The 26,677-nt window shown below is 31.2% G+C and overlaps 1 protein-coding gene across 1 annotated transcript in view; it reads right to left on the reverse strand.

Moving 5' to 3' along the window:
* Positions 1-26,677, reverse strand: part of ValRS (Valyl-tRNA synthetase) — a 113,417-nt gene that overhangs the window by 72,953 nt on the left and 13,787 nt on the right. Inside the window, exons 3-8 of the mRNA XM_076453772.1 lie at positions 24,093-24,193; positions 20,385-20,512; positions 5,394-5,558; positions 4,428-4,509; positions 1,650-1,769; positions 1,046-1,154 (exon numbers count right to left, since the gene is read on the reverse strand). Coding sequence (XP_076309887.1) covers positions 1,046-1,154; positions 1,650-1,769; positions 4,428-4,509; positions 5,394-5,558; positions 20,385-20,512; positions 24,093-24,193 — 705 coding nt within the window. The remainder of the gene's footprint in view (positions 1-1,045; positions 1,155-1,649; positions 1,770-4,427; positions 4,510-5,393; positions 5,559-20,384; positions 20,513-24,092; positions 24,194-26,677) is intronic.

Genomic DNA, 26,677 nt, shown 5'->3' on the forward strand with positions numbered 1-26,677 from the left:
AAATGTGGTGGAATGCAGTTACATAAAATTCATGAAAATTAGACTTGAAAACAATGTTCAGTTAACACAATATATGTCTAAAGAAGTTTGGTTTTTATATTATCACAAGTAGATCCTATTCAACAACTGTGCAAGTTTATTAGACCACTACTTTAAGGATAAGTGGTGTCATAACCAAATTTTACTGGTCTCAGACTAAAAGTCTACCAATGACTTTGCATAATGTACAATAAAATTCATATAAACGATTAATCCTTAAGAAATAAAACCTATATTTACAAATAGTCATGTCTGAACATATGGAAATGCTTTCAAAGGATTGTTTTTATTTATTTGAATTTCATGCAAAGCTACACGGGGGCTATCTGTGCTACCTGTCCCTAATTTAGCTGTTTAAGACAAGAGGGAAGGCAGCTAGTCAACACCACCCACCACTAACTCTTGGGATACTTTTTACAAATGAATAGTGGGCTTAACTGTCACATTATAATGCTTCCAAGACTGAAAGTGGAAACATGTTTGGTGTAAAGGGGATTCCAACCTGTGAATCTCAGATTACAAATCAAGAGCCCTAACCACCTGCCCATGCCATACTGCTTTCAAAGGAACTGATATACAAGTGTTCATTTAACACAGACCTAATTCATAATAATAAAATGATACATTAAATCAGGTGGTTTACATTGATAATACACATTTTATTTATCATTTGTAATGAGGAAAAACCCACATGAAGTAAAAATACATCTCAGGACAAATGGCATGGGTATCAACACTTTCACTAATGAAGCAAAGAACAACATTTTGACCTTCTTATTTCATCTGCAGGTTAACCGTCCAAAGATATATTTTCTTTATCAGTTGTGATAAAGACAAGCAATGCATTCATTGTCTAACAAATTCTAAGAAAATCCTAAAACTAATTGCTAGTTTGTTATTACATTAAATATTTAGAGTTATGCAGTTAACTTATTTTTGATCAGAAGTTCTTAATAATCACATCACCATTTAAAAATAGAAAAAAATTACACAGCTTTTATCATACCTGAGTCTTCTACTATATATGCAAAAAACACAAGTACTCCAAATTCAACTTTTTCCTTGTATCCTGGCACAGACAGTAAGGTCCTACCCGGAAGTTGTAACTTGTCCACCTGTAGGAGTATGTATTAAGAAATTATATTTATCGACATTCACACCATTCTTAATTTTGCAATTATCATCTATATTAACATTTGATTTTGACATAATTGGACATAAATTTTATAAAAATTAGGATAGATAACTCAAAATCCAACACCTTTATAAAAACTTTAATATTTTAAGGACAAACTCAAAACTTTTTGTACATAAGCTACCTTTAAAAAACATTAATAGAAGCTATTCTATACCTCACAATTTTGGAAATTGTATTATCACCAATTCCAGAATTGAAAAATTTATAAAATTGAAACAAAAACTACTTTACTGTGAATCTAAAATGACTTTTAAAATAAACTAATAGGATTTCGCACATGGCTGTCTGAAATAGAATAAGAAAACTACCTGGAATCTTAATAGTATTGTAAAATTTTGTTTAAAATAATTATTTTTCACTACATTACATGTAGTTTCAATCTTGAATATGTTGTGCTACATGAAATTCAAACCTCAATATCAGAAATTGCAGACCGAAGTGTGCAAGACCAATTCACAAGACGATAACTACGATAAATAAGTCCTTCATCATGCAAACGAACAAATGCTTCAGTAACTGCTCTACACATTTTCTGAAATAAGAATAATGCTTTTGTTGTAACTTACAACAAAACATTTTTTCCTTAATATAAACAAAGTATTAAATACTATTTTAAAAACAAATGTTTGTCAACCAAATCATTTTACAACAATATCTGGCAGGTGAATAACCAATCAACAGTTCATAATGTCCCTAGAGTGGTTTTCTCAGCCATCTTAAACTGTCAAGTCAAATGGCTACCACATTCTTTCAAACAAAGCTTTCAACAAAGTAGAATGTATCTTTAGTCCACTCAAAGTTTCATATTTTTTAAAATCTAAATACATCTTAGTTACTAAGCTTAATAAATTATAGGGTAATTCTGTGGTATCAGTGTAGTTATTTGACATTTTTTGTTATTGAACTGTGTATGAAAAACCTTAAATATATAAGTTTGATGTCTTGCACATGCAAAATTGTAAAAGGCTCAGTAACTTGTGTCCAGCAGCAACCAAGTCAATAAGTGTAGCAAGAGAATTGTTTGCTTTACTTCTTGATTTATTTTTCTATATTTTAAGAAAAATAAGTTTAATAATTCATTTGTAAATAGTAATAATCCACATAGATGTATATAGTATATAATAATTTAAATGTAACTCTACATTACAAAATAGTAGTCCACTAAAATACAGCCAACACAGGGAAGACTAAAGGTCAGTTTTATGCTATTTGAGACAAAACCATAACTACATGTGCACCACATCAATGCAAGTTGTAAACTGCTAGCTGGGCAGAACTGGAAGGTCAATATAATAAATAATGAATATACAGCATTATGCAACTTAAACTAAACACTTGTGTTTCTGTGTTATAATATGCAGTCATTCTAGCACAAGTTATATTCATTTCCTACTTTTTTAGTTCTGATGGTTGCAAGGTTGGCCAAGTGACAGACCCCACATAGTTTATAGAAAATAACTATAAAGTTTTAATGAAAACAAACATTTGAAATGTATTTAGAAAGTTTTAGAGATAACACAAATAATATTTTTAGGATAAAGAATAGTTATATCATAACATGAAATCACTTTGCATATTTTCTCAAACAAATCTTTAGTAAAAATATTTCATTAAAAAACCTGACGTTTTATACACAAAATACTTGTAATATTTCCTGAAAGTATACCATGATTTGTGAAGATACACATGTTGTATCAAAAGTTATAGCATAAATACTTAACATATGCATATGTACTTGTTATAGTTTTCACACTATAAAACTTTTAATACAGTATGCATACCTTCATGAAATGTTTTTTCAGTATTTTATCTGTATAAAAAATCAAGAAACAAAAACATGCATATTTTTTCTTCCTTTAATGACTACAAATAATACAAAAGAGTATATGTAAATACCCATACCAGCAGTTTTTACATACATTTTTCTCTACAAGTGGGTTTTCTCATCATTACAGAATACAAAAGAGTAAATATTCTGTCTAAATAGCTTAATTACCAGGATATTATACACCTATATGTACAGATTATTTTATTTCATTGACTTTCAGCTATGTCTGACTCACATTACAGAAGTTACAATTATGCTACACGTGCAATCGCATTACTGTACCCAGCAGTATAAAAACAGCCTTTACAAAGAGACTTGTCTTGGCTGTGTTCTTGTGGATCAGTATTTTGTAAAATAATAATACATTATATATACATATAAATGTTATTACTATTCACAAACAAGTTTTTAAATTTCAGTTGTTTTTCTTAAAATATAGAGCAATAAAAAAGAAGAGAAAAAATGAATTCTTATAAATCGGAACTTTTTTACGCACATGCAGTAATTTGCTAAGCCTTGTTAATTTTTGCATGTGAAGGGTGTAAAACAATTTTATTTTAGATTTTACATATACATTTTGCAGTAACAAAAATATCATAAAAAACTACATCAATACCACAAAATTCCACAACAATTTATCAAGCTTAGTAACAAAGCTTTAATTGGATCTATAATAAAAATACAGTATTTCAAGCTCCATTTTCTCCTACCTTCCTGCACTGATTCTCTCAGGAAAAAGATAGTTTTTCCCATGTAAAAACCCCACAAAGACATAGAAACCACTTAGGAGACATCCTGAGTTTTTAATTGGTCAGAGATAAAAGTATACTTTGTAAGCATTTCCAAAAATGGAAGGTGGGCAAGCCTGTTTCATTGATTCACTAATTATAATAATATTTAAGAAAACAGAAAAGAAAGGAGGTAATCAGAGTTTCTACTTTGTAAGAAACTACAAACTCTGTATTTGGACATCACAGCCATCTAATTTGAGCCAAACATACAATGTGACAAATAAAAACAAAATTTAAGATTTTTAATATTTGATTTTAAATTAAGAAATGAATATACAACACTACAACTTGAGTTATAATCTACAACTTGATACCAAACGTATTGATATACATTCATGAATTAACAGTTCAATAAAATTTTAAATGCACATTTACAAACATGATGACATGCCCTTTGACCTGACTGTAAGAAGACCTCAAGAAATAGTTTCTGCTCTATCAACATATATATATAGTACCTAATAATTTTTGCAAGCAGAATTGTAGTTTTAAGTCCCAACTCCATAAAGTACACTTACCAGCATTCTACCAACAAATGAATATAAAGACATCAGTTTTTTATTCAACTTACAGGATCCATGGTAAAAGTTGCTCTATCCCAATCAACAGAACATCCCATCAAGCGAAGTTGTTCATAAATACGATGACCTTTTCTACAGAATTAAAAAAACTTATTTTTATGAAAATAAAGAAAAATCTTTGACAATACACAAAGGTCGCAAGCTCAAAATTCCAGCTTAATTATGAAGAAAATCACACTGAAATACACAGTAAAGGTTTTGGTTTTTTTTAGACATCATACTATAATGGAACTCTTGCTTAAATGGTACTGCAAAAACTTTATTATGTGATCTACAGCCTCCAACTTCAAGAAATTTTTATTCAATATGCATGCAAATTTACAATGTGGTCATAATTTTCCTGTTCAGCCTCCTTTTCCTGTCACAGGCTATTTTTATTTTTCTCCATTCTCAGAATGCAAAAACAACATCATGAATACATCACACATAGATCTACTTGTCTGGTACCATCTATATAAATATAATAGTACTGTCTGTGTCCATATAACTATTTCACAGGATAGATCTTCCCCAAAATTAGTATGAAGGTTCCTTAGGTCTATGGAGAAATACACAAAAACTTCCAATGTTACATTTGCAGTTTTTACAAGTTTTTCGCACAGAGTTTTTCACCCTTGATGATGATGGATCTTCACCAAATTTTACATGAAGGTTTGTTAGGTCCATGAGAAGATGTATGCAAATTTAGTTTCAATTTGTTTTATTTTATTTTTTGGTGTTTTTATGGCAGTTTTTGGTGTGTGTTTTTTTTAAACTATATATAAAGGAAACAACTTTTTATATCCCAGGATAACATTTCATTAATTATGAATTTACATAACTTCCATTCAGGGTACAGGTAGCCCAGCGAGTAACTCTTAAATACAGACTAAGTTCACATCTATTAAATAGAATATTACTCTCTCTCTGTTAATGATTAACTTGTTTTAAACACTGAGCAACTATGTAGTACTTACTGATTTTTCCACTTCCACACTTCTTCCAAAAATCTCTCTCTTCCCAATTCATGCCTGGTTTTTTGCTGCTCCTTCCATAACTTTTTCTCTACCACAACTTGGGTGGCAATTCCTGCATGATCACAGCCAGGATTCCAAAGTGTTGTGCGTCCTTTCATCCGATGCCTTTAAATCAGCATACCTCATTAAAACTAGGTTTCATTTGTACTCGTATGAACAGCAAAATAATTTAATGAGTAGCATTTTTTTTATCCTTATGCACTTGTATTACTTGCAGTTTTGATTTTTAAAAATAGTGTGTTTATTGCAAAACAACTAAACCTACATGCTATAATCCCGAACTATGAACTGCAAATTATGGAGAAGGATACTGGCTAACAGCACTCATGACCAGACTATCACTTTATAATCCCCCTATGGCTGAAGTTGGTTGGTCGATTTAGTGTTTTATGGCACAAAGCAGCTAGGTTATCTGCACTAAATGTCCCGTAAAAAAATAAAAAAAATTCCATAAAATTCATAAAAGGAAATTAAGGTAAAACAAAACAAAGTTAAAAATAAATAAATAAATAGCATAAAACCAATGTTTACATCTAGTCTACAATGTCAAGAGAAAAACTACAGTGATTCAAGCTATAAAGGACTTTCTATAGCATGACTGTAATAATCATAACTCACCAGGAAGACTAACAGGTAAGTACAAAAACCACCATCAGTCACCTAAAGTTGGCCTTTCCAATCCTGCTTTTGAGTTACTTAATGTTATTGTCAGTTTCTAATTCCAAATTGAACTAGATGAACTGTGATTTTTAAAAGGGAGCCACATTAAAAAGGTGTAAAGTATATATTAAAAATCTTAAATGGCATTAAAAAGATTAATGGGCTTTAAAAATTTAAAACACTACCAAGGTGGACATTGTCACCATCACCAATAACACTGTCTAACATTATGGATAAACCTTGAGACAGAACATGCTTAAAATGGTGCTGTCGTTATGAATCATAACGATGACAAGAAAGTAAAATATGGCTTATTGTAATCTGAGTTTTACACAAACTTCACACTGATGCATCAGTTCCAGATAAAAGAAAACAATGAGTTAAACTGTAATGAGTAGTCTAGTTAGAACAACTTCCTTTTTCCGATCCTTATGAGAACAAGACAGCCAAAGTCCAATATAGGGTTTTATTTGGAAAAGCTTGTTTTCACGTTGCTCACTCCAAGTGGACTGCCAGCTGGCACAGAAGCAAACCTTGAATACAGGACCATAGTCCATGTATGGACAGGCACAGCAGTGATAGTGCTAGAGCAGATAGACTTAGCTGCAGTGTCGGCGAGCTTGTTCCCACAAATACCAACGTGGCCCAGCATCCAGAAAAACTGGATAGAAGTAGATGTTAAAAGAAATGGGCCAATTAGTTTTGAAAGTGAGTGCAATATAAGAAAATGAGGTACAACAGGTGGTACGGATGGTGAGGATTGCTGCTCAGAATCTTCAAGACGTGGTCATTTATCTAGACTGTTTTTTCACTATTTTATTAAAATTTATAATTAGAGTATCTGTAATAAAGAAAGGGAAATTTCGGTGCCCACTGACCCCACCCACTATAGAGCCCTACAAGGGGACGCACTACAATGTCAAACAAGGACACTGCATCAATGCCAGGGTTTCGTGAGCACTATACCCAAACACCAGCATCAGATATAATGTCCACAACACCTGTTGAGAACTTCCAACAATGGTACTTGGTTGACTCTAGCCCAAGGGGGGCCACCCCAAGGCTGCCCCCGTCTGCAGGAATTGAAGGCCAAAGAGGTGTGTTAGAGTTGGACCCCTCAACCACCAGGATCCTCTCCTCCCCTTCATGGGTTCCTACTCACAACAAACACATGGGTGGAGTTTATATCCCAGAGGAGGTAAACTGAAAGAACAAAACCTTCCCTGGAAGGTCCCCTCACCACGTACAGGAATCCACATCAAGGGGGGCTGAAGATGTCCAGTACCAAGTTCTTACATGGCTACTATACACAAGAACATAAAAACATGAATGATCAGCTCAAGAACTGTTTAAAATTTAACAATTAAAACCAACATTTTACATTTATAGGATTTTAAAACTTGAAACCATTACACTCTACATGTCCAATGTTTATGTATTCTACGTGATCTTCAGGAATTATCTGCAAAACATTCCAGTTTATTCTTTCTTTCCAGTCACATGGTAATTATACTACTTTTTGTATTTTACATAATTCCTTAGTCAACTTTCATATCACCCCAGATATCAATCTTTTGATTTAATGGCCCTTGATCTCTGTTCAATACTTTATCTTTCATTTTATTATTTCTAGCAATTCCTCCTTTGATGCTACTTCTCACTTCTATAAAGTTTGATGTAATGAAATTTCTTTTGCATTTTTCAAAGAAACATAACTGAAATTGTACTTTCTGAAACACTGTAAATAGAATGTTGAAGAGCATGAAGAGATATCTCATGGTGGTGAATGCTACAAAAATCTACTAGAAAAGATTTGCTGATGCAGCTCATTATATCACATGGTCTGGAAATTTGGTGAAATAGATATTGAAAGCATAGAACACACAAAATGGAGGAAAAAGATCAGGTAAAAAGCCTTACAACTCTTAAGAAAACCCATTTATTTCAGCTTCAAAGGTACCAAATATACATTTAGATCAAAAACATGCCACCCTTAGCAAATTATGAAGATCTGCTTTTCCAGATGGCAATGAAAAATAGGTGCTTTGGATATACTTGAAAGAGTGAGAAAGGGACACAAAAGATAAGAAAATTAACCACCAGTAACACTCAGCATGTTGAAAAGTTCTCAATGAAAGAAATTAAATGAATCTATCTGTGATAACAGAAAAAGAATCTAGTGACAAAAGGTAGTTAGTTCCTGGTTCAACATAAAAAAAATGAAAGCTAGGTTATGACTGTTCAAACAAGTGAGAGAGGCTATTTCTAGTAAAGATTTTTTCATGAACTGTATGCTCTGCAAATATCTGGAATATGTAATTATACCCTAGTCAGATGTTGATTAGGGTTTCCCACATTCATAAGACAATGACTTGAGATAAGAGGAACTTTAGATTCTTTGTTAATACAAATTGCCTGCATAATCAAAGTTAGTTTCTTCTGTATATTCATCACAGCATGATCAAAAATCAAGTTTGTGAAATGATGCCGAAAAAAATTTAAAATGTTAGATATGTAGAAACCTCAGATCAATCTAACGAGAAAGGTCAGGAACTAAAAATTCTGAAAATGATGAAACAAAATGGAGAAAACACTTACTGTCCAGATGAATTAGTATGTGAAACATTTGTACTGTTCTAAAAAGCACATCAAACAGTCCCCTAATGATGTGACAAAACAATAAGGGAACAGAATACATTTTGAAACAAGACAAAAAATCTACATCCAGAGCACCAACCAACTCAACAGTTTGCTTGGACAGGAGAGAAAACCTTCATTCTTAGAATCTTTGCTTTCAAGAGATTTGTTAAAAAAAAAAGTATTACAGAAAAAAGAATGAGGGGAATTCAACTAAAGACCAAGAAGCTGAGAATGAATCAAACTACATTCTATGACTATTGTAAACAAAAGGTTCACAATCACATTCTGCAGCTTGAACAATAATACCAAAGACCCAAAATCTGTTTTGCAAATGATGCCCTATCAATATCCACCTGATATAAGGTTCTAATTTAGAATTTTAAATGTGAATGGCACCTGATGCAAATATTGGCATAAATGTTATCAGATGTTGATGGGATGCAGATATAGCTGAATAATTCCGAATTACTGACCAGCAGAAAGGCAACCAACTAGCAGAAACCACCACCGTTTTAGCTTTGCTGTCTCTTGAAGCAAGTAGAGTTCACTGTCACTTTTATAATATGCCCACAACTGAAAATGCAGATCATGTTCAGAGGCAATGTCTTGAACCTGACATTCCTATTCATAACCATACACACTAACACAATGCTACTCCCAGCCAAACCTTGAAAATCAATTAGTTCAACTCTGGTACTAAGTTATTTCACAGTCTTTTGACTGAAGAGTCTCAAAGAAGAAAGAAAAAAGCCAGAATCACAAACAATGGGTCACAATCTAAAGTAGTATATTTTAAGTGTGATTGAGAGGTTTACTTTTGAAATTATAAAATACAAATCTTGAATTCTTAGCCTAAGATTACATGCCAAGAATATAAAAGTTCCACAATAAACAAGACTGCACAATACCATAGGTTGCAAAAGGAAAAAGCTATGGAAAAGGAAGAAGTACAGAAAATAAAGATTTATAAACCTATACAATATGAAGCCAAAATAAATAACATAATACTAAAGGTAAAATAATATATCTGAATTTTTGTTTTTTGTAGTCTATGGTCTCTTTCCCACAATAAAATAATAAATTAGTTTGTTTTGAATTTCGCACAAAGATACATGAGGGTTATCTGCACTAGCCGTCCCTTATTAGCAGTGTAAGATTAGAGGGAAGACAACTAGTCATCACCATCCACCACCAACTCTTGGGCTACTCTTTTACCAACAAATAGTGGGATTGACTGTCATGTTATGACTGCCCCCATGGCTGAAAAGGTGAGCCTGTTTGGTGCAATGGGGGTTTGAACCCACAACCTTCAGATTACGAGTCGAGTGCCTTATCTACCTGGTCACGCCAGGCCACATAATAAAATAAATTTCATTTTAGTTTCTTACCAGGTCCTTACATTTACAAAGAAATGAAATTTCAGTGAAATTTCAAGAACCATTTTATATGGGTTGAACAAAAAACTGCACCTGAATGTTCATATTTTCCACATGTAAATATTACATACACACACTGGTATATAATGTTTTATATGGTAAAAATGTAGTAATATTTTTTATTACCAATCTAGCAGTAGTTAAAACTGATTGATTTATTTCAAAACAAAACAAAACAACTGATACTGTTTCAGCATTTCTTATTTTACAGATTTTATTCAATTTTCACAGCAAGAGCCTTCACTAATTTTTTTCTTCCTGCTTACAACTTTTCTTGGGGAATTGTCTACTATAAGAATACTATATTCTCTTTTTCAGCTACCCAGATTTTTTTTAATCAGCTGATTAAAGCAGCAGCTTGATATTAGACTTATGCCTAATTTTAAAACATTTGAAACCTTGCAGTTTCTATTCACTTTCTTCTACCTTTCTTTTGTCATTTTTATGTGTGTTTTTGCATTCTGAACTTCCCTTTTGAGCATGTCCTATAACCTTGTTTAGCTTTTCAAACAACTAAGGATTTTTGTAGGTATGTTTATATTCAGGACACCCCCCATGTCTAATGTGATCAGTTACGACTTTCCTATCATTAATGGATGATTTGTTGATGATCTTCTGCCATTGCTTCTTTATTTACAGAAAAGCCCCTTTCAACACTGGCCTTGAAAATTGTGTTACAATCCCTTTCTTATACATTATCTGCACTTACCATACCTCTTAGAAAAGAAGAAAACATAACAGCAACATTTCCAGATTCTTACCAAGCTATAAATTACAAAGGATTTCTGAATAATTTTTAAGAACAGCCTTCAGGAACAGATTACATTCAAGCCTAAACCTAAAAAGGTTTTATCACTAATTTTGAAGGACTAACTCTTTCACTACAAGCTCAACCAAATAAACCAAATTTGTTACCTCAACTTAATTTTCATACTATAACTTTTAGTATATTTTGTGTATCTTTATAAACTTTCATAAGTTTCAGTAAATACTGCTATGTCTAAAACCTTCTCCATGAACATATAGAGTCAAAGTGTTGACTGTTCCAAATGCAAAGTAATTTTCATGTTACGTTTAAAAATTCATCTGAGAAATTTCAATTTTTATTTGCATAATCTCTAGAATCTCTTAAATAAATTTTAAGCAATTTACTCGAGAAAAATTTATACTTGATCTATTATTTTCTCTACCATAACTATACAAGGTCAATCAACATAACCAACCTTGTAACCAAAAAAAAATTAAATCTAAATTTTTTCTTCTTTCTAAAATTACTTCAAATTGTAACAGGAAACTACAACTGTTTTTCCCAAAGTTAGAAAACTATGCAGAAAGAACGTTTAAAAATTCAGTTACACTGATCGATATGATTCCTATCAGGGTTTTAAGAACATGTAGGGGGCTAAGGACTCTTCTTTAGTAGGCATTGATAGCAATACATGTAAATAATAGATGGACACCACACACCCCACTTGTTTTAAAAAAATATATTCATAAGAAGTTAAATATACATAAAAAACAAAAAGCCTCACAATATAGGTATCATAGTTGCATCTCAACCTAAATAATTCTCTTTTTCTTGTTAAAGTCTATTTAGGCTGATTCACTTACTTAAAAATTTGATTTACACAACAAAGTAGTTTTCTCTACTTTTATCACAGCAACATCAATGGATAATTCAATTATGTTACTGCATGGGTTACCATAGTTGTGTCCTGAAACTTAAATAATTGTCACCTTTTTGTTAAAGTCCACACATTCAGATTCAATTACATTTGAACATCCTTTGAAAAGACAAATTTTTCTCCTTATCCCTATTTAAACTATGAAACTAGCTTTAAAATATCAACTGTTATAGTAAATCACTCACACACTGGCTAACTTTTCTTTTGCTGGTTAATTTTCTGATTGAACTGCACTTTCCTTTTATTTTACTTTACTTTACACTTCTTCCTAACATGTTTGTGAGCCACCTATGTTTATACTTTATTCACACAGGCCTCAAAGAAATACAAAAGATTCTGGTTATGTAATGTCTTAAATATCCTCTTTAATATAATTAATTTGTAATTCTCTTGTTACGAAAAACTGAGCACTCAAGAAACTTTAAGTCACTAGGATGAATTAAATAATAATGCATACACTAAACAGTCTTGAACAGTCAACAATTCCCACAAAAATAAATCTGAAACTGAATGAAATATTATAAAGAAAACAGTGCAATTTTAATAGATCTTCTGACAGATTTAAAACCTATAAAACATTATAGGTAACTAGTGGCACTTTGTGAAAGATGGGATGTTATGGGATGCCAGCTGGATTTGATTTTCTAGTTTATGGTTTTGCAAACAAAAAAGAATTATGCTTTGACTGACAAAATCTATTATAAAATATAATTTGTGTCAAATTCTGTACTTCTCAGAAAATTGGTTAACAGAGGTAGAGAAAATGATACCATTTCACATAATTTTCAATTGACATCATGGCCATCCATGAATATCTGCAATACATTCATGGAACTAAGATCACTGACAACAGGGAACAGCTTGTCAAATGAATCAGTAGCAGCACCATGCCCTAAGAACTCTGAGTTGATACATCTTATGTGGACAGTTAACATCCCAAAAGACAGCATGAATGTCATTTTGATGCATTTCATGCAAGTTCTTAAAATAAAAAACAATATTCTTACCAGATTTCTAGATTTTCTGCTACAGTTTGGCAGATACATACAGAGGTTATACATGTATGACTAAATAAGATATTTTGTCTTCTCTGCATGAAAATATTTATGCAATTGAAATTTTGGGGAATAGTACCATAAAGTGCTGTGATCCTTTGAATGAAATGAATCATTAGATTCATGCAATACAATTTCAAATAATCTGAAAATGATTAAAAGTTAATTAAATGTCAACATGTATCAAATTTATGATATCTGCCAACAAGATTCTTTTCTTTCTTAATACAAATATATTTTAATATACAAGTAATAATAAAATTTATAATAGCTGTTGTTACAAACAATGATTTATGTTCAAAAGTTTTACAAACACAGAAAAATAAAGTATTCTATCTTGTCTGAAAGTGGATATCTTATCAAGAGTCTATGATGAGCAAATTAATTTTGAGTTGATACAGGTACGTTTTAAGTAGTGTGAATCTAGCTGTCACTTCATTCATCTTTTCTTTGCCAATCATTCATCGAGTTTTTCCACCAGTGAATTTATTGTTTCCATAAAAATATTAATCTCCAAAATGGATTTGCTGAAATTTGTTTTTTGAATTCCACACAAAGCTACACTAAGGCTATCTGCTGAAATTAAACACTTAATAATGATCAAAATTTATAAATATTCCTGGTCCAATACATTAAGTTTCAAATTAATAAGAGTTAATCACAGCTATAGCTTCCAAGTTATATATTATACCAACTACAGCAAAATAATATACACTGTCTCTTGGAACATCTTGTTGGTTACATTTATACGCATGAGAGGTAAGTTTCTACAAATTTCAGCCTGCACAACAATATAGATGATGCACTAATGTTTACATACAACATATGCATTATTGATTCTAACACTTGAAAACCATCGATGATTTTAGTGAACTGGTGAAAATTTTACAATACAGATTTAACTGTACAAGTTGATGTATGTTTCTAAATACATGTTTATCCTATATAAACTATTTATATTAAAGTAGATATATGATAGTAAATCTGTCACATCTCCTTCCTAAAAGAATTAAAAATCGACTTTAGACAATTTTAAAGTATATATACACACACACACACACACACATTACATATAATACATTCTCAGAATTACAAAAATTCAATAACCATGACAGTACATAATACAATCAATATAAATAACTACAATCATGAAAACTACACAGCATGTGAAAGTGCATCAACACAGATGTTATCAATTACTTTGACTTGGATTATCAAGTCATACTCTTGTCACAATAAACTCCAACTTAACAGTTTTGTTTCACTTAGTTCAAAAACATCAATGGTTTGATCAGAACAAATAACAAGTTGTTGAGATGCTGATAATACTTACTGAAATGTTCTAAATCTAACACTAAAACTAATGTTTCTTTTTCTACAGAAGAATAATTCTTTTGGTGACAATTAAAGTGATCAGAAAAAAATAACAAACAGGGTGTTCAATACCTTTGTTATCTGACTGTAACAGAATAGCACCACAATCACTGGCATCAGCAGTTAACACAAAAGGCTTATCAAAGTTAGGTGCCATCAATACAGGGTAAGTGCAAAATAAAAATTTGACCTTCTTAAAAGCAGATTGACATGTTTCAAACCATTTTGACTTTAATTTTTCTTCAACAAATTTTGTTGGCAAAATTTTTACATAACTAACTTTATGTAAGAACAAGCCATTCCCAAAAACATTATGAAACCTTCCTTGTTGATAGGAAATAGATAATTCACAATACAATTAACTTTTGCATGAACTAAGTACACAACTTTGTCTTCACAAAAGTCACATTTTGCCAAACATATAGTGAGAGTAGCTTTCTTAAACCTCTCAAAAACATCACACAAAACAAATTTTCTACCCACATCATTGGAATTCATAATATCATCAACACAAGTTCCAACATCTGACAGTTTGTTCAGACATTGATTCTTCATTCACTGAAAAGTCATTTCAGAATTTTCCATCTCAATAGGTTTTATACTGTACTAGTATAACCCAACAGGAGTAACAAAAGCAGAGATTTCTTTTGCCTTGTCAATTAGAGGAACAGCACAGTATCCCTCTAGTGGTTCACACTGTGTGAAATATCTGGCTTTTCCAATTTTATCAATACAATCCTCCATTCTAGGAAATGGATAGAATTCTGTCTTCGTCAAAGCGTTTATTTTGCAAAAGTCTGTACAGAATCTAGCCAAACCATCAAATTTATGAGCCAGAACACAAGATCAAGGCCATTTACTTTTATTAGGCTCTATAATGCTGTTTTTCAGCATACAAGAAATTTTTTATGCATATCATCATCTACATTACTCACAGTTTGTTGGTTTTATTAGGAACATCCAGAAATATTAATTTGTATTCAATCATTAAACTAGGAAGTTAATTTTTCTTTTCAGGAGATCAAGATTGGCCATGATATGAGAATAACTAAGTTTGATGTTGCATTCATCCCTGATATTTTCAAAGTTATGGGTTTCTTGGCCAAGGTAATTGTCATCATTATTAGGAGAACACTTAATGATTAAATATTTTAGATGCATTGTAGATGTGACAGGTCTTCAAAATATTCATGGAAGACAGATGGGCAGCCTTTTGATGACCAGGTGTTTTTACAACACAGACTGTATCAACCTTCTGAACAACCTCGGAGGTACCACAATACCTAGTTTTGAATGGATGTCTCATATATGGTAACAACACTAAGACCATGTCATAAGGAAGGAACTTACACTCTTCAGCCCTATGGTCATAAACATTTTTCATTTTAGCTTGACATAATTTCAAATTTTCTTGAGCCAATTTATTAGAATCTAAGAATCTGCACCAAAAATTTGGACACATAATGAAAAAAGAATATTTCTTTTGAATCAATTTCTAACCACTGTTCTTTCAGCTACTTCAAAGGACCACACACTGATTGGCTTAACATCAACTCAAATGGACTAAATTCTATTAACTTCTGAAGAGTAAATAATAGTAAATTAATTCCTTCACCTTAATTGAGGCAGTAAGCCCAAACCATATTCTTCAAGGTAGAATAGAATCCTTGAAGAGCACTTTGTGATTCTGGATGGTAAGCACTAAATTTGATCTGTAAACAATCTGTTAAAACAACCCAGACATAGAGTTTGATTCCCACTCCATCTGAATTCCTTTGGGTAACCCCCAAAAAAGTAAAAAAAATCAATTAAAGCTTTAGAAACTGATTTGACTTAAAATGTTTCTCAAAAAAATAGCTTTAAGAAATTGAGTGGATGCACATATGATAGTTAACAAATGCTGGTTCCCTAATAGAATTTTTAGTAGAAACTCAACACTATCAACAATTACACAACTGAAGGGTTTTTGGAAAAACTGGTGTAGATTTCAAAGATGCAAGAAGAATTTTCTGGTTAGGTTTTCCAACTGTCAGGTATGACAAATTTTACAAAACTGAGAAACTTTTGGCTAATTTCTGGCCAAAAGAAATTTCAATTTTGTCACATCTTGTTAATACCAAGGTGACCTCCCAAGGGAAGTTCAAGGATAACTTTCAATATTTCAGAAAGATATGCTTTTGGAACAACAATTTGATAAATACAGCCCAGTCCTCTGAAGCTGGTATGTTTGGTGGTCTCCATTTTCTCATGAGCACACCATTTTGGAAAAACTAACCATTTGGAACTTCTTCCAGTTTATTCTTTGAGAGTACAAATTTAAATAGCAATAAGATATGCAAATCCTTTTGTTGCTCAGGGATTAGTTTACTTCTAGCAAACATAAATTCACCATGTTAACTAGATCCTTCACATCCATCATTGTTACTCACTGATGAATTGTCAGTAGGACAGTTATTCATCCCTATTGGAATAAAATGATGCCTAAGACAAATCTACAATATCATTCTCTAAATATATATCTATCATTTGTTTTGACTTAATTTCTTAGCCTGAGCTTGAGTCACAGCACATGAGGGAAACACATTTGGATTTTCTTCAACAATATCATCCTTAGATGAGAGTGATCAGCTTGCCAACCATTTTAAGTTCAACAACAACTTTTCCCCAGCCAAACTGTTTCTGAGCAATAATGCCTTAATTGGCATAGTAGGTCTTATTCCAACAACTGGTTCCAAAACTTGGCCCAATGCTAAATAAATGTTAGAATAAGAAACATTCACAAAGCCACTCTCAATACCCTGAACAATAACAAACTCACTTGTGGCAGAACTTGAACCCAAAGGTAATACACACTCTAACTACAATGATCAAGCTGCCACAGTATCACTCAGAATATGCATGGGTATGGCACTGACAGTGTTAACTGTCAACAACAAAGAACTAAGAGACAAAAGAAATTTAAATTCCTCATCAATTACATAAGTGTTTATATCAGTTGCCAAATCAACAACAATCAGGTGATCTGGTGAAACTACATCCATATGTGCATACAAATGCACTCCGTGTTGGTTTCTTTTCTCTTTTCCAAACACCAACAACTAAGCACAACTTAACCATGTTTTTTTTGTGTTGTTTTTTTTCCCAAAACTGACAGACAAGTCTTGATTGTTTCAATGAAGTTTTATCCTGTCAGAAGATTTTGAAATGAGCTGAATTCTCAACTTCAGTGGATTGAACAGACACAGGTTTTGTTGAAATAGGAATTTCTTTTTATGAAAAGTGGTTTTTATGCATTAAAGTGTAATCATTAAAAAGAGCAGTTGCCTCTTGTGTTTTAAATTTCTATTCATCCAAGTAGGTTTTGAGGTTGTCACTTGAACAGTGTTTAAATTCCTCAATTAGACATAATTGTCTTAGTTTGTTAAAGCTGATACCAATATACCAACACTGATTAAAGTAAACCTTTTTCTCATGGGTGAATCACATACACGTTTGGCTATCTTGTTTGCAATAACCTTGAAACTTTTGTTGATAAGCCTCTGGTACTAACTTGTATGCTTTGAAAAAAAACTGCTTTAACCTTATCATAACTTGCACGATCTTCTAGAGAGAGAGAGGCATAAGCTTCTTGTGCTTTACCAGTCAAAATACTTTGTAATAATAAAGGACCACTCATGGTTTGGACAAATTTCTCAATATGTTAAAAATATTTATCAACTTCATTTTTCTTAAATAATGGTAATTTAATATATTAAGGTCAAAGCTGTAATTCATCTTGGTTGGTCAAAGTTGAGTCTAACTTCTATTTCTTTCAGCTTAATTTCTTTTTTGGCTTCAACACACTTTTTTTGCATCAAGATGTTATTTTCTCTTCTGACCTGGTTCAAGCTCAATTTATTCAAGTTCTAATTGGATGTCTAAATCACACTTATCATTCAAACCTTACTAGACAGCTGGAAACTAAAGTATTCCCTTAATGTTTCCTCGGCAGAAAATCATCATTGACTAGTATTTCAATAATACTCCTTTTAGTTCATTTTTCTCTCATTGACTTTGTAACCTCTAGTTCTAACACTTTAGCATTTTTGAGCAAGTCACTTTTGTTATACCTTTCTAGCTGTTTGATGGAGGGTGATTTAAGAAAATCTTGATAATCAGACATAACAAAACCTTATTGGCACTGAAAAAATAAATTCAATTAAGATTTGAATTTTGAACTAATTTTGTCTTTGACTCAGATCTCAGACACACAAGCCCCATATCAATAATTATGTATTACAATATAAAATAGCTTGAAACCGAGTTAAATGATAATTTAAATACAGAAGTTAATTAAATGACAATATATATCAAATTAATATTTGCCAACATGATTGATACATACAGTTTTCTTTCTTTTTTAATACAAAGATACCTTGGTATAAAGGAATAACACAATTTATAACAGTGGTTGTTACAAATAATGATTTATATACAAAAGTTTTGCAAACTTACAATTACTGAGTGTTTATCTGGTATGGAACTGAATATTTTATTGAGGATTTTGGATGAGCACATTAATTTTGAGTTAATATAGATACAATTCACTTAACAGGGAGCTAGCTCATTCTCCTTTTTTTCTTTTATCAGTTACCCATCTTTTTCTACTGATGAAGTTATGAAAATCAGCATCCAAGTGTAAAAGTTGTAAGAAGAAGAAAACTGTTTGTTTTACTTCTTCATTGACTTATCTATGTTTTAAGAAAAATAAGTTTAAGAATTTGTTTGCAAATAGTAATCTATATACATATATAATGTATAATAATTGAAATATGGTCGTATTTTACAAAATTATAGTCCACTAAAACACAACCAAGAGAGGTAACTTTGTAAAGACCAGTTTTATACCCTTAGATATGGTAGTATGTGTGCTGTGTCAATGTGGCCTCTGTAATATTAGCCAAGCATGACTGGAAGGTAAATGTAATAATAAAAAAAATATATATATATATATATACAAACATGTAATAACACAAGATTTAATTTATTTACACTAAGCATCTGTGTTTTTCTCTTAAAATATGTAGTCATTCTAGAACAAAACAAACTTATATTTCCTAATTTGTTTATGGTGGTAACAAGATCAGTCAGTGACAGACCCTTGTATATTTAGAGTAGAGAAAATAACAAAATATAGTTTTACTGAAAACAAACCGTTGAAATTATTTAGGAGGCTTTAGAGATTATACAAATAATATCTGAGATTCTTGGGACAAATAATAATTTTTTTCATCATCATATGATAAACACATCACAGTCAAACTAAAAAACAAAATATTTTCACAAACAAATCTTTTTACTGAAATACTTCATTAAAAAATCTGATTTTCTATGCACAAAATAATTGGAATTGTTACTAAAGGTAACAAATACAACGCTGATACACGAGCAGCAACAGGTAGATTTAGTGTAAAACATACAATTTATCATTACATCTCTGAATCTTGCAAATTCAAGTAAGTGAAATAAAATTGTCACATTCATTAGTTACACAAGCTTAGACACAAAATAGCCTACACAAAAGTTAGCTGATTTCATCGAAAATAAGTGGAATTAATAAACCTTTAGATCATATATTGAATTTTTGTTTAGTTTTTGAAAAACTAGACTTAATAGTAGATCTATACTTACATTTAGTAGATTTAACTCTTACATGTATAACTCAATCTGCTTCTAATACCATACACATGAAGAATTATGTGCCTTGGATTAACATTAACCAATTAGGCCCATTAAAGCTAAATGCTACATGTGAAGACAATTAGATGCCAACAGTAACATCAATTTAACAATTTTTTATGACATTACAATGTAGATCCAAATCTAGATATTACCTTTCAGATATCTGGACAAAATTTTAAATACATTTCTCTCTTTTCCCCTCAGAATTTAAAAACTACATTTCTAGAGAATACCATCTATAACAGTCATATATTTTCTAAAAAAACTAAAATAAATTTAATTTGGTCAATATAATAAATTATGTCTATAGGTCAAGGTAATTGAAAAGACAACAGAAAAACATTAAAATAAAAAATTTACCATCTGGTTACAGCATCTTCGATAGCATTAGTTAGAGCATGTCCAAGATGCAAATTTCCAGTGACATTGGGGGGAGGTATAACCATGACAAATTTTCCTAATGGATTTGGTCTTTCTAAGGATTTCCCCTGAAAATGAATAAAAATGGCTCATTATAAGTAAGGAAATACATGTCAATAAATTTGCTATCATACTGTAGAGATTTGAACAGAAATTTTAATATCTTAATTTGAATGTACATCATTTTTTGGGTTTTGTTAGAATATATTGCATAATGCCCACAATACAATGTCTACAGTTTCATACAAATTATAGACTCAAATTTTCAATATTAGCAAACTCAAATACAAAAGAATCTTCTACCTTTTCTGTTTGTTGAGATATCATAATACTGATCAAATCCACCTTACGTACTTTGACCCATCACTTCATCATTTTAGAAGACTTGTTTCTATACAACTGTGTTTTATATACCTATACGTTTATAAACAACTGAAGGCTCTGCATTTCCTCTACATAATTATGTTAGTCTTTTTAAGTTACTTTGAAGATAAAAAGCTCTTATACTGTTGGAGAGTTTGAAGTGTTATGACAAATACCACTTTTCAAACAATATTTAGTTTTTTTTTAAGATCCAAAAATATTTTGTAATTTACCAGACTTCCTAACTATGCTATAGTTGGGTATGGTAACAGTTAAACAGGATTTGTTACTTTTATATTTGGGAGGTTTCCACTTCAGCCAGTAACAGCAAAATTACCATAGAAATTAAATTTAAAACCAGATTAGAAGAAACTCAGAAGTTTACTGTGAAACTTCATCATGACTAATAAGACAGACAGTACCATTTGCTTTGTTTCTTCTAGTTTCTAAGCAATAAAATAAAATAAATGTGAGCATTTGAGAAGTACAAACTCTGATCGTGAGGACTTTAAAATTTTGTGATCAGTACTAATAATACTATACATTTTATTTAACATTTATTTCCATTACTAACTACAATTTGGAGAATCAAGTATAATGTTACAGTAAAGACAATAAAATATACATCTTTACTGAGAACAAAAATGTTCGATATTTAATTATGAGGTTTTTATTTTTAATTTGTTTTCCTTATTTATAATTATAAAAGCAACTTAGAAGTAAAAAATAAAACCTCCTTAGGTAAGAAAAAATAAAAATTGTCATGAAGTATATGTGTGAACAGCTTGTGCATTATGTTATTTAACAAGATAATCTGAATTGCATATGCATCCTGCAATTTTCAACTTGTGTCAGAATATATATATTTATATTATATATTTTACATATACACATCAAAAGAGGGTAAACCATAAACTGAAACTGAAAAATATTTTCATTGATATTCTTATCAATTATTTTGTTTCTAAATCAAAATAATGTGCTTCTGTATTAGATATTGAAGTATTTTTTAATTTCTAATTCTGCTGGATAGATAAGTGTTAATATCATTTTGGGATTATTTATACTAATTAAATCATTTATATATATATATGTCTAAGTTAAGGTAAAAATATCTGGATTGGTGTAGTTTTAAACAAATCTATTCTCCTAATAGTAAAGATATCTCAATAGTAATGTACCACACCCTTCTTTCATTAGCCTTATAACTTCGTAATTATTCAGATATCATAAAATTTGTAATAAATTACAATATTTTGTCAGTAATGTTGAAATACTAATACAAAAATTAGTATTAATGGATTTAATACAGAAATTTAATAAAATTATTACACTATTTTTATAACAAGTATAAAAATGTATTAAAGAAATTTTACTAAACATTTCTAACAACTATTAGTTGTAAATAAGGTCAATTAACAACTTAGCACAATTTTATGCAGACGTACACCTTACAACATATAAAGGCTTGTTCAGAGTGTGATAGTTACCGCAAATTTAATGGGCGGTGGTTGAGAGTTATATTAGCTAATTTAGATAACTGGAATGGGATCCTTCATAGTAGTATGATTTGTTTACTGGGCTACAAATTACTGCCTTTCTACCATAATGAGAGCTGAAAAGCTAATTTCAAGAGAAGTTTATTTTACTTATTATTTTTCAACAAATTTCTTTACTTGGGAGAGCAGTCACCTTCTCACAACTATCTGCAGGCAGTGAAGGGTGGTATAGACGTGGGACATTGTGGGCTTAAGCACCCACATCTTGCTCTCCTAATTTCTATATCTCTAATTTTAATTCCTATTGCCATTCCTTTACTTTATTTCTTTATGTAAGATTGGTGAATGGAGGTAAAGGCTGACAAACAGTGTATTCCCACCACAATGTGGAACCTACTTCTTCAGTCATCTCCAAAACCTAGGGTACATTTTATATCCCACATTATAGCTTGTACCCTGGGATCCTTTAAATTAGTGCAGTATTTTTATTTTACCTTGTTTTGTTTATAACAAACTAACATAATTAGTCAGAGATTTGAATTTGTTGTTTTTAACACAGTCCTTCCATTTCATTTTGTTTAATTTAATTTACTTAACTATCAATATTAATTTTCTCTAAAAAACATACACACACACACACATATATATACATTATATAATCTAAAAAAAATATTTTGTTTCATATCATCCACGTGTAAAATTTCAAAAGGCTAGATTGCCTACATCAAGCAGCAAATGAGCTCAAAGGTTGTAGCTAGAAGAGATTGTTTCCTAAACAAGTTTCATAATTCATTTCAAAATAGTAATAATCTATATACATATATATACAATGTATAGTAACTGAAATATGACTGCATATTACAAAACATTACTATTCCACTAAAACACAGCCTAGACAGGATCACTTTATAAAAACAAAGTCTTATTGGCTACAGAAATGAGTACTCATGTGCCACATCAATGTAAGTTCTGCTTTATTACCCAGGAAGAGTGAAATGTCAATATAATAAAAGTAAATGTGTATAACATCATGAGAATCGAGCTATTTAGACTAAACACTTGTATTTTTGTGTTATAATTTATAGTCATTCTAGAATGAAAAAGAGTATAGTTTATATTTATTTCCTAAAGTTTTATGGTGATTTAGAGGTCTGCCAAATTGACAGGCCCCACACAGTTAAAGTAAAGAAACACAAACAAATCTTTAGTGAAAAATACTTTGTTAAAAAAATCTAATTTTTTTGTGTGCAAAATATTTGGAATAATTACTAAAAGTCTACCAAAGTTTGTGAAGATACATAAAGTACATCGCAAGTTACAGTATAAACACTTAATGTGTGCAAATGCATATACAATACTGAGCTTATTTTGGCTGGCTGCACAACAAACTACCATGTGTTTTGATGCAAGTTTAAAGTATAGGTTTATGTTTGAAGACAAAAAACGCACTTTTTAGAAAATAAGCATTAAAAGTTTGCTTGAATTGGTAACGAAGAGAACTATCAAAAATGTACAATATTTTGACAAGATTATGTCATCATCAGATAACCCATGACAATCTTGTTGAAACACTCTACATTTATAATAAAGTTCTCTTCAATACCCATTCATGCCATCTCCAAACATTTTATAGAATAGGTTTAACAAAGTATGTCAAAATGAAAATTAAGAGCTAAGTTACAATTAACAGAAGTATCTGGGTAATACTTTGTATCTATCACTTAACCTGCCTACCTATTTACCTATCTAAAAGATAGAAATGTAACAATAGGAAACCTGTACCTACTCCATACTCTGGTTTGAAAAAACCCATCTTTTCCCACCAGGAGTACCATGCAGCCTCAACATATTTTGGACTGTAAGCATCAGGCATTTCACCAGACACATCTGAAAACAACATATCACTTTTACATTTTGTAAATGTAACATATTAACACACATACAAATATCTTTTCTTACAGAGACTTAAGAAAAATTTCAAACAAGGCTGGGATGATTCCTTATCAAATATTTTAAGAAAAAATGGCTGTGTGTTCATGTGGCACACTTGTCACATATGTCTTAATGCATTAAAAATAAAATATAGTCTACATGTACTGGATGAATTTGGTTAAAATTTTAGATGAATAAGCCATAATGGGCTATTTGCTGCATTAATCACAGGGAACCAAACTGTAGATTTTTGCATTGTATCTTTGGGGAAAGAGAATCAACATTAAAGTTTTTGATAAAGTTTAGGCCTATTATTTACACAACAACACAATTATATGGATACAAGCTTTGACACCTTTACATATTCTTTGATTATTTTATAAATAGAACTAATAAATCTTTCTGCTTCAACTGCACTTACCTAACAAAATTTTGTTGGTAGTATTAAAAACTAGTCATTTGGATAGACAGCTAACAAAAAAAAAGCTCAACATAACTTAGAAATTGAAAAAGTAGGAAAATATAGCCACAACAAAAAAGTATAGACTCAATACATCTTTATGAGAAAATAAAACTTGATACTATCTAGCATGTTTACAAATTATAAGGTTTCAACTACAGTTGCAGTCCACTAAAGTTCCTAAACAAACTACATTGTTAACATATTAGTCTGCCTGAAGTTCCACTGATATTACCTCGATTATTTAAGAACAGACCCAATAACATGAAACTAAAACCTGGTTCTAGAAAATAACAATTGCATTCTTTGTTATATGGCTGACTTAACAATGATAGCAGTGCTCTAAGTAAAATAACTTATTTCCAATAGTGGCATTTTTATGCTCAGTATCTAAATACATTTTACCAACCAGCATATACTTGTTAAAATAGAATATTTCAGCTTTAACCCATTATTAATATGCTGAAACAAAATACAAAGAATGTCTTATTACACTACTTTTGGGTATCATGTCAAGAGCACAACTGGTAATAAGGTACAGGAGTCTCCCCACCCAAAAAAAAAAAGATCCTTTTTTGCTAGAAAGAATTAAATTGATTTGCATAAAAGTTGTGAATTTGCTTTAAAAACACAGACAGTAATGGATCTTTGTTCTGTCTACCCACAAACTGGCTATACCGCACTTGTGGAAAATGGTTATATTCAATTGGTCTACAATAAGCAAACAGATAATGGACAAATTAAAAGTTTAAAGCCAAAAGACTGTCTCTGAGTCTGACAAAAATGGGAAATTATGTAATTATCTGTAATGGATCTACTGTCATACCTTAATTTTGATACCCATATTTGTTTTAATTTCATGCATGCGAATGTATGTTGTTGGACATGCATTTGACAGTATGCCTGTTTTCTAAAATTGTAGAAGATTATTTACAGCTAAAGTCAACAAAAATATATGTTTTATAAAAACACTAGCATGATTTCGAATAATGTTGAATGTTCAATAATCTCACCTCATTGATACAAAAGTTAGCCAAGAATCAGTTATAAATATATTTTTGGTTGCTGCAGTCAGTTGGAAGCTATAATTGTGATAAACACTAATTGAAAAACTACAAATATTTGATCATGAACATTTATAGATTTTGAATATTGCAAACTTCAGTGAATTTATTTTGAACATTAGTATTTCTATGAGAATTGACATCTTAATGACAGCAGAAAGACAGACAGTAATGTAGCAGTTCAACTCCAGTCCAGAATCAGGCAGCATGGGGAATGAATCATTCAGTCCATGGTTGGAAAAGGGCAACTGATCCACTCACTTGTAAGGACCTAATGTGACTAGTCTAGTTTCAAACAACTCCAATACCCCCTGCAATGGTAGGAAGGATAATGCTTAGTCAGAAGCATAAACTGTACTGTGATGGAAATAATCCAGTTCATAACCAGGCAGCATCTGGAAAGAAGTGGTAGGAGTGTCTATACACCACCTACACCAGCAGAACACCCACACCCTACTCTCAAATGAGTGGAATTGAGCACATTCAAAAGAAAGCCTCCATGGTGCACCATCCCAGCAGCTAGGAGTTGTAAAGTGGTAAGAATTCCTCTACTCCACCGAAAGAGTCGGGGAGGAAGAATGCACTGGAAAGTCTAGAGGAATAGAATGCCAGAAACAATGCAATGGGTGATTGTGAAACCTTTTATTGAAAGCAGACCATTACCGACACAAACCAAGAAATGTCAGAGATGGATAGCAAATTCCTTCTGCTTTACTCATTTTAGTTCATGAATGTATTGTCTATAACAAACATGTTAATAATGCAAAACACAGAGGTAAATCCTACAAGCGTTCATGCAAAATACCCCATCTCAATGTAGGCAGTTTATACATGAATGCCTTACAGTGTAGGTCTAAGTATACCTGGTCAGAATGGGGTCTAAAGATATAGGAAAGGCCCCAGTAAGAAAATAAT

Source organism: Tachypleus tridentatus, chromosome 1 (genome assembly GCF_004210375.1).
Source record: "Tachypleus tridentatus isolate NWPU-2018 chromosome 1, ASM421037v1, whole genome shotgun sequence".
Lineage (NCBI taxonomy): Eukaryota > Metazoa > Arthropoda > Merostomata > Xiphosura > Limulidae > Tachypleus > Tachypleus tridentatus.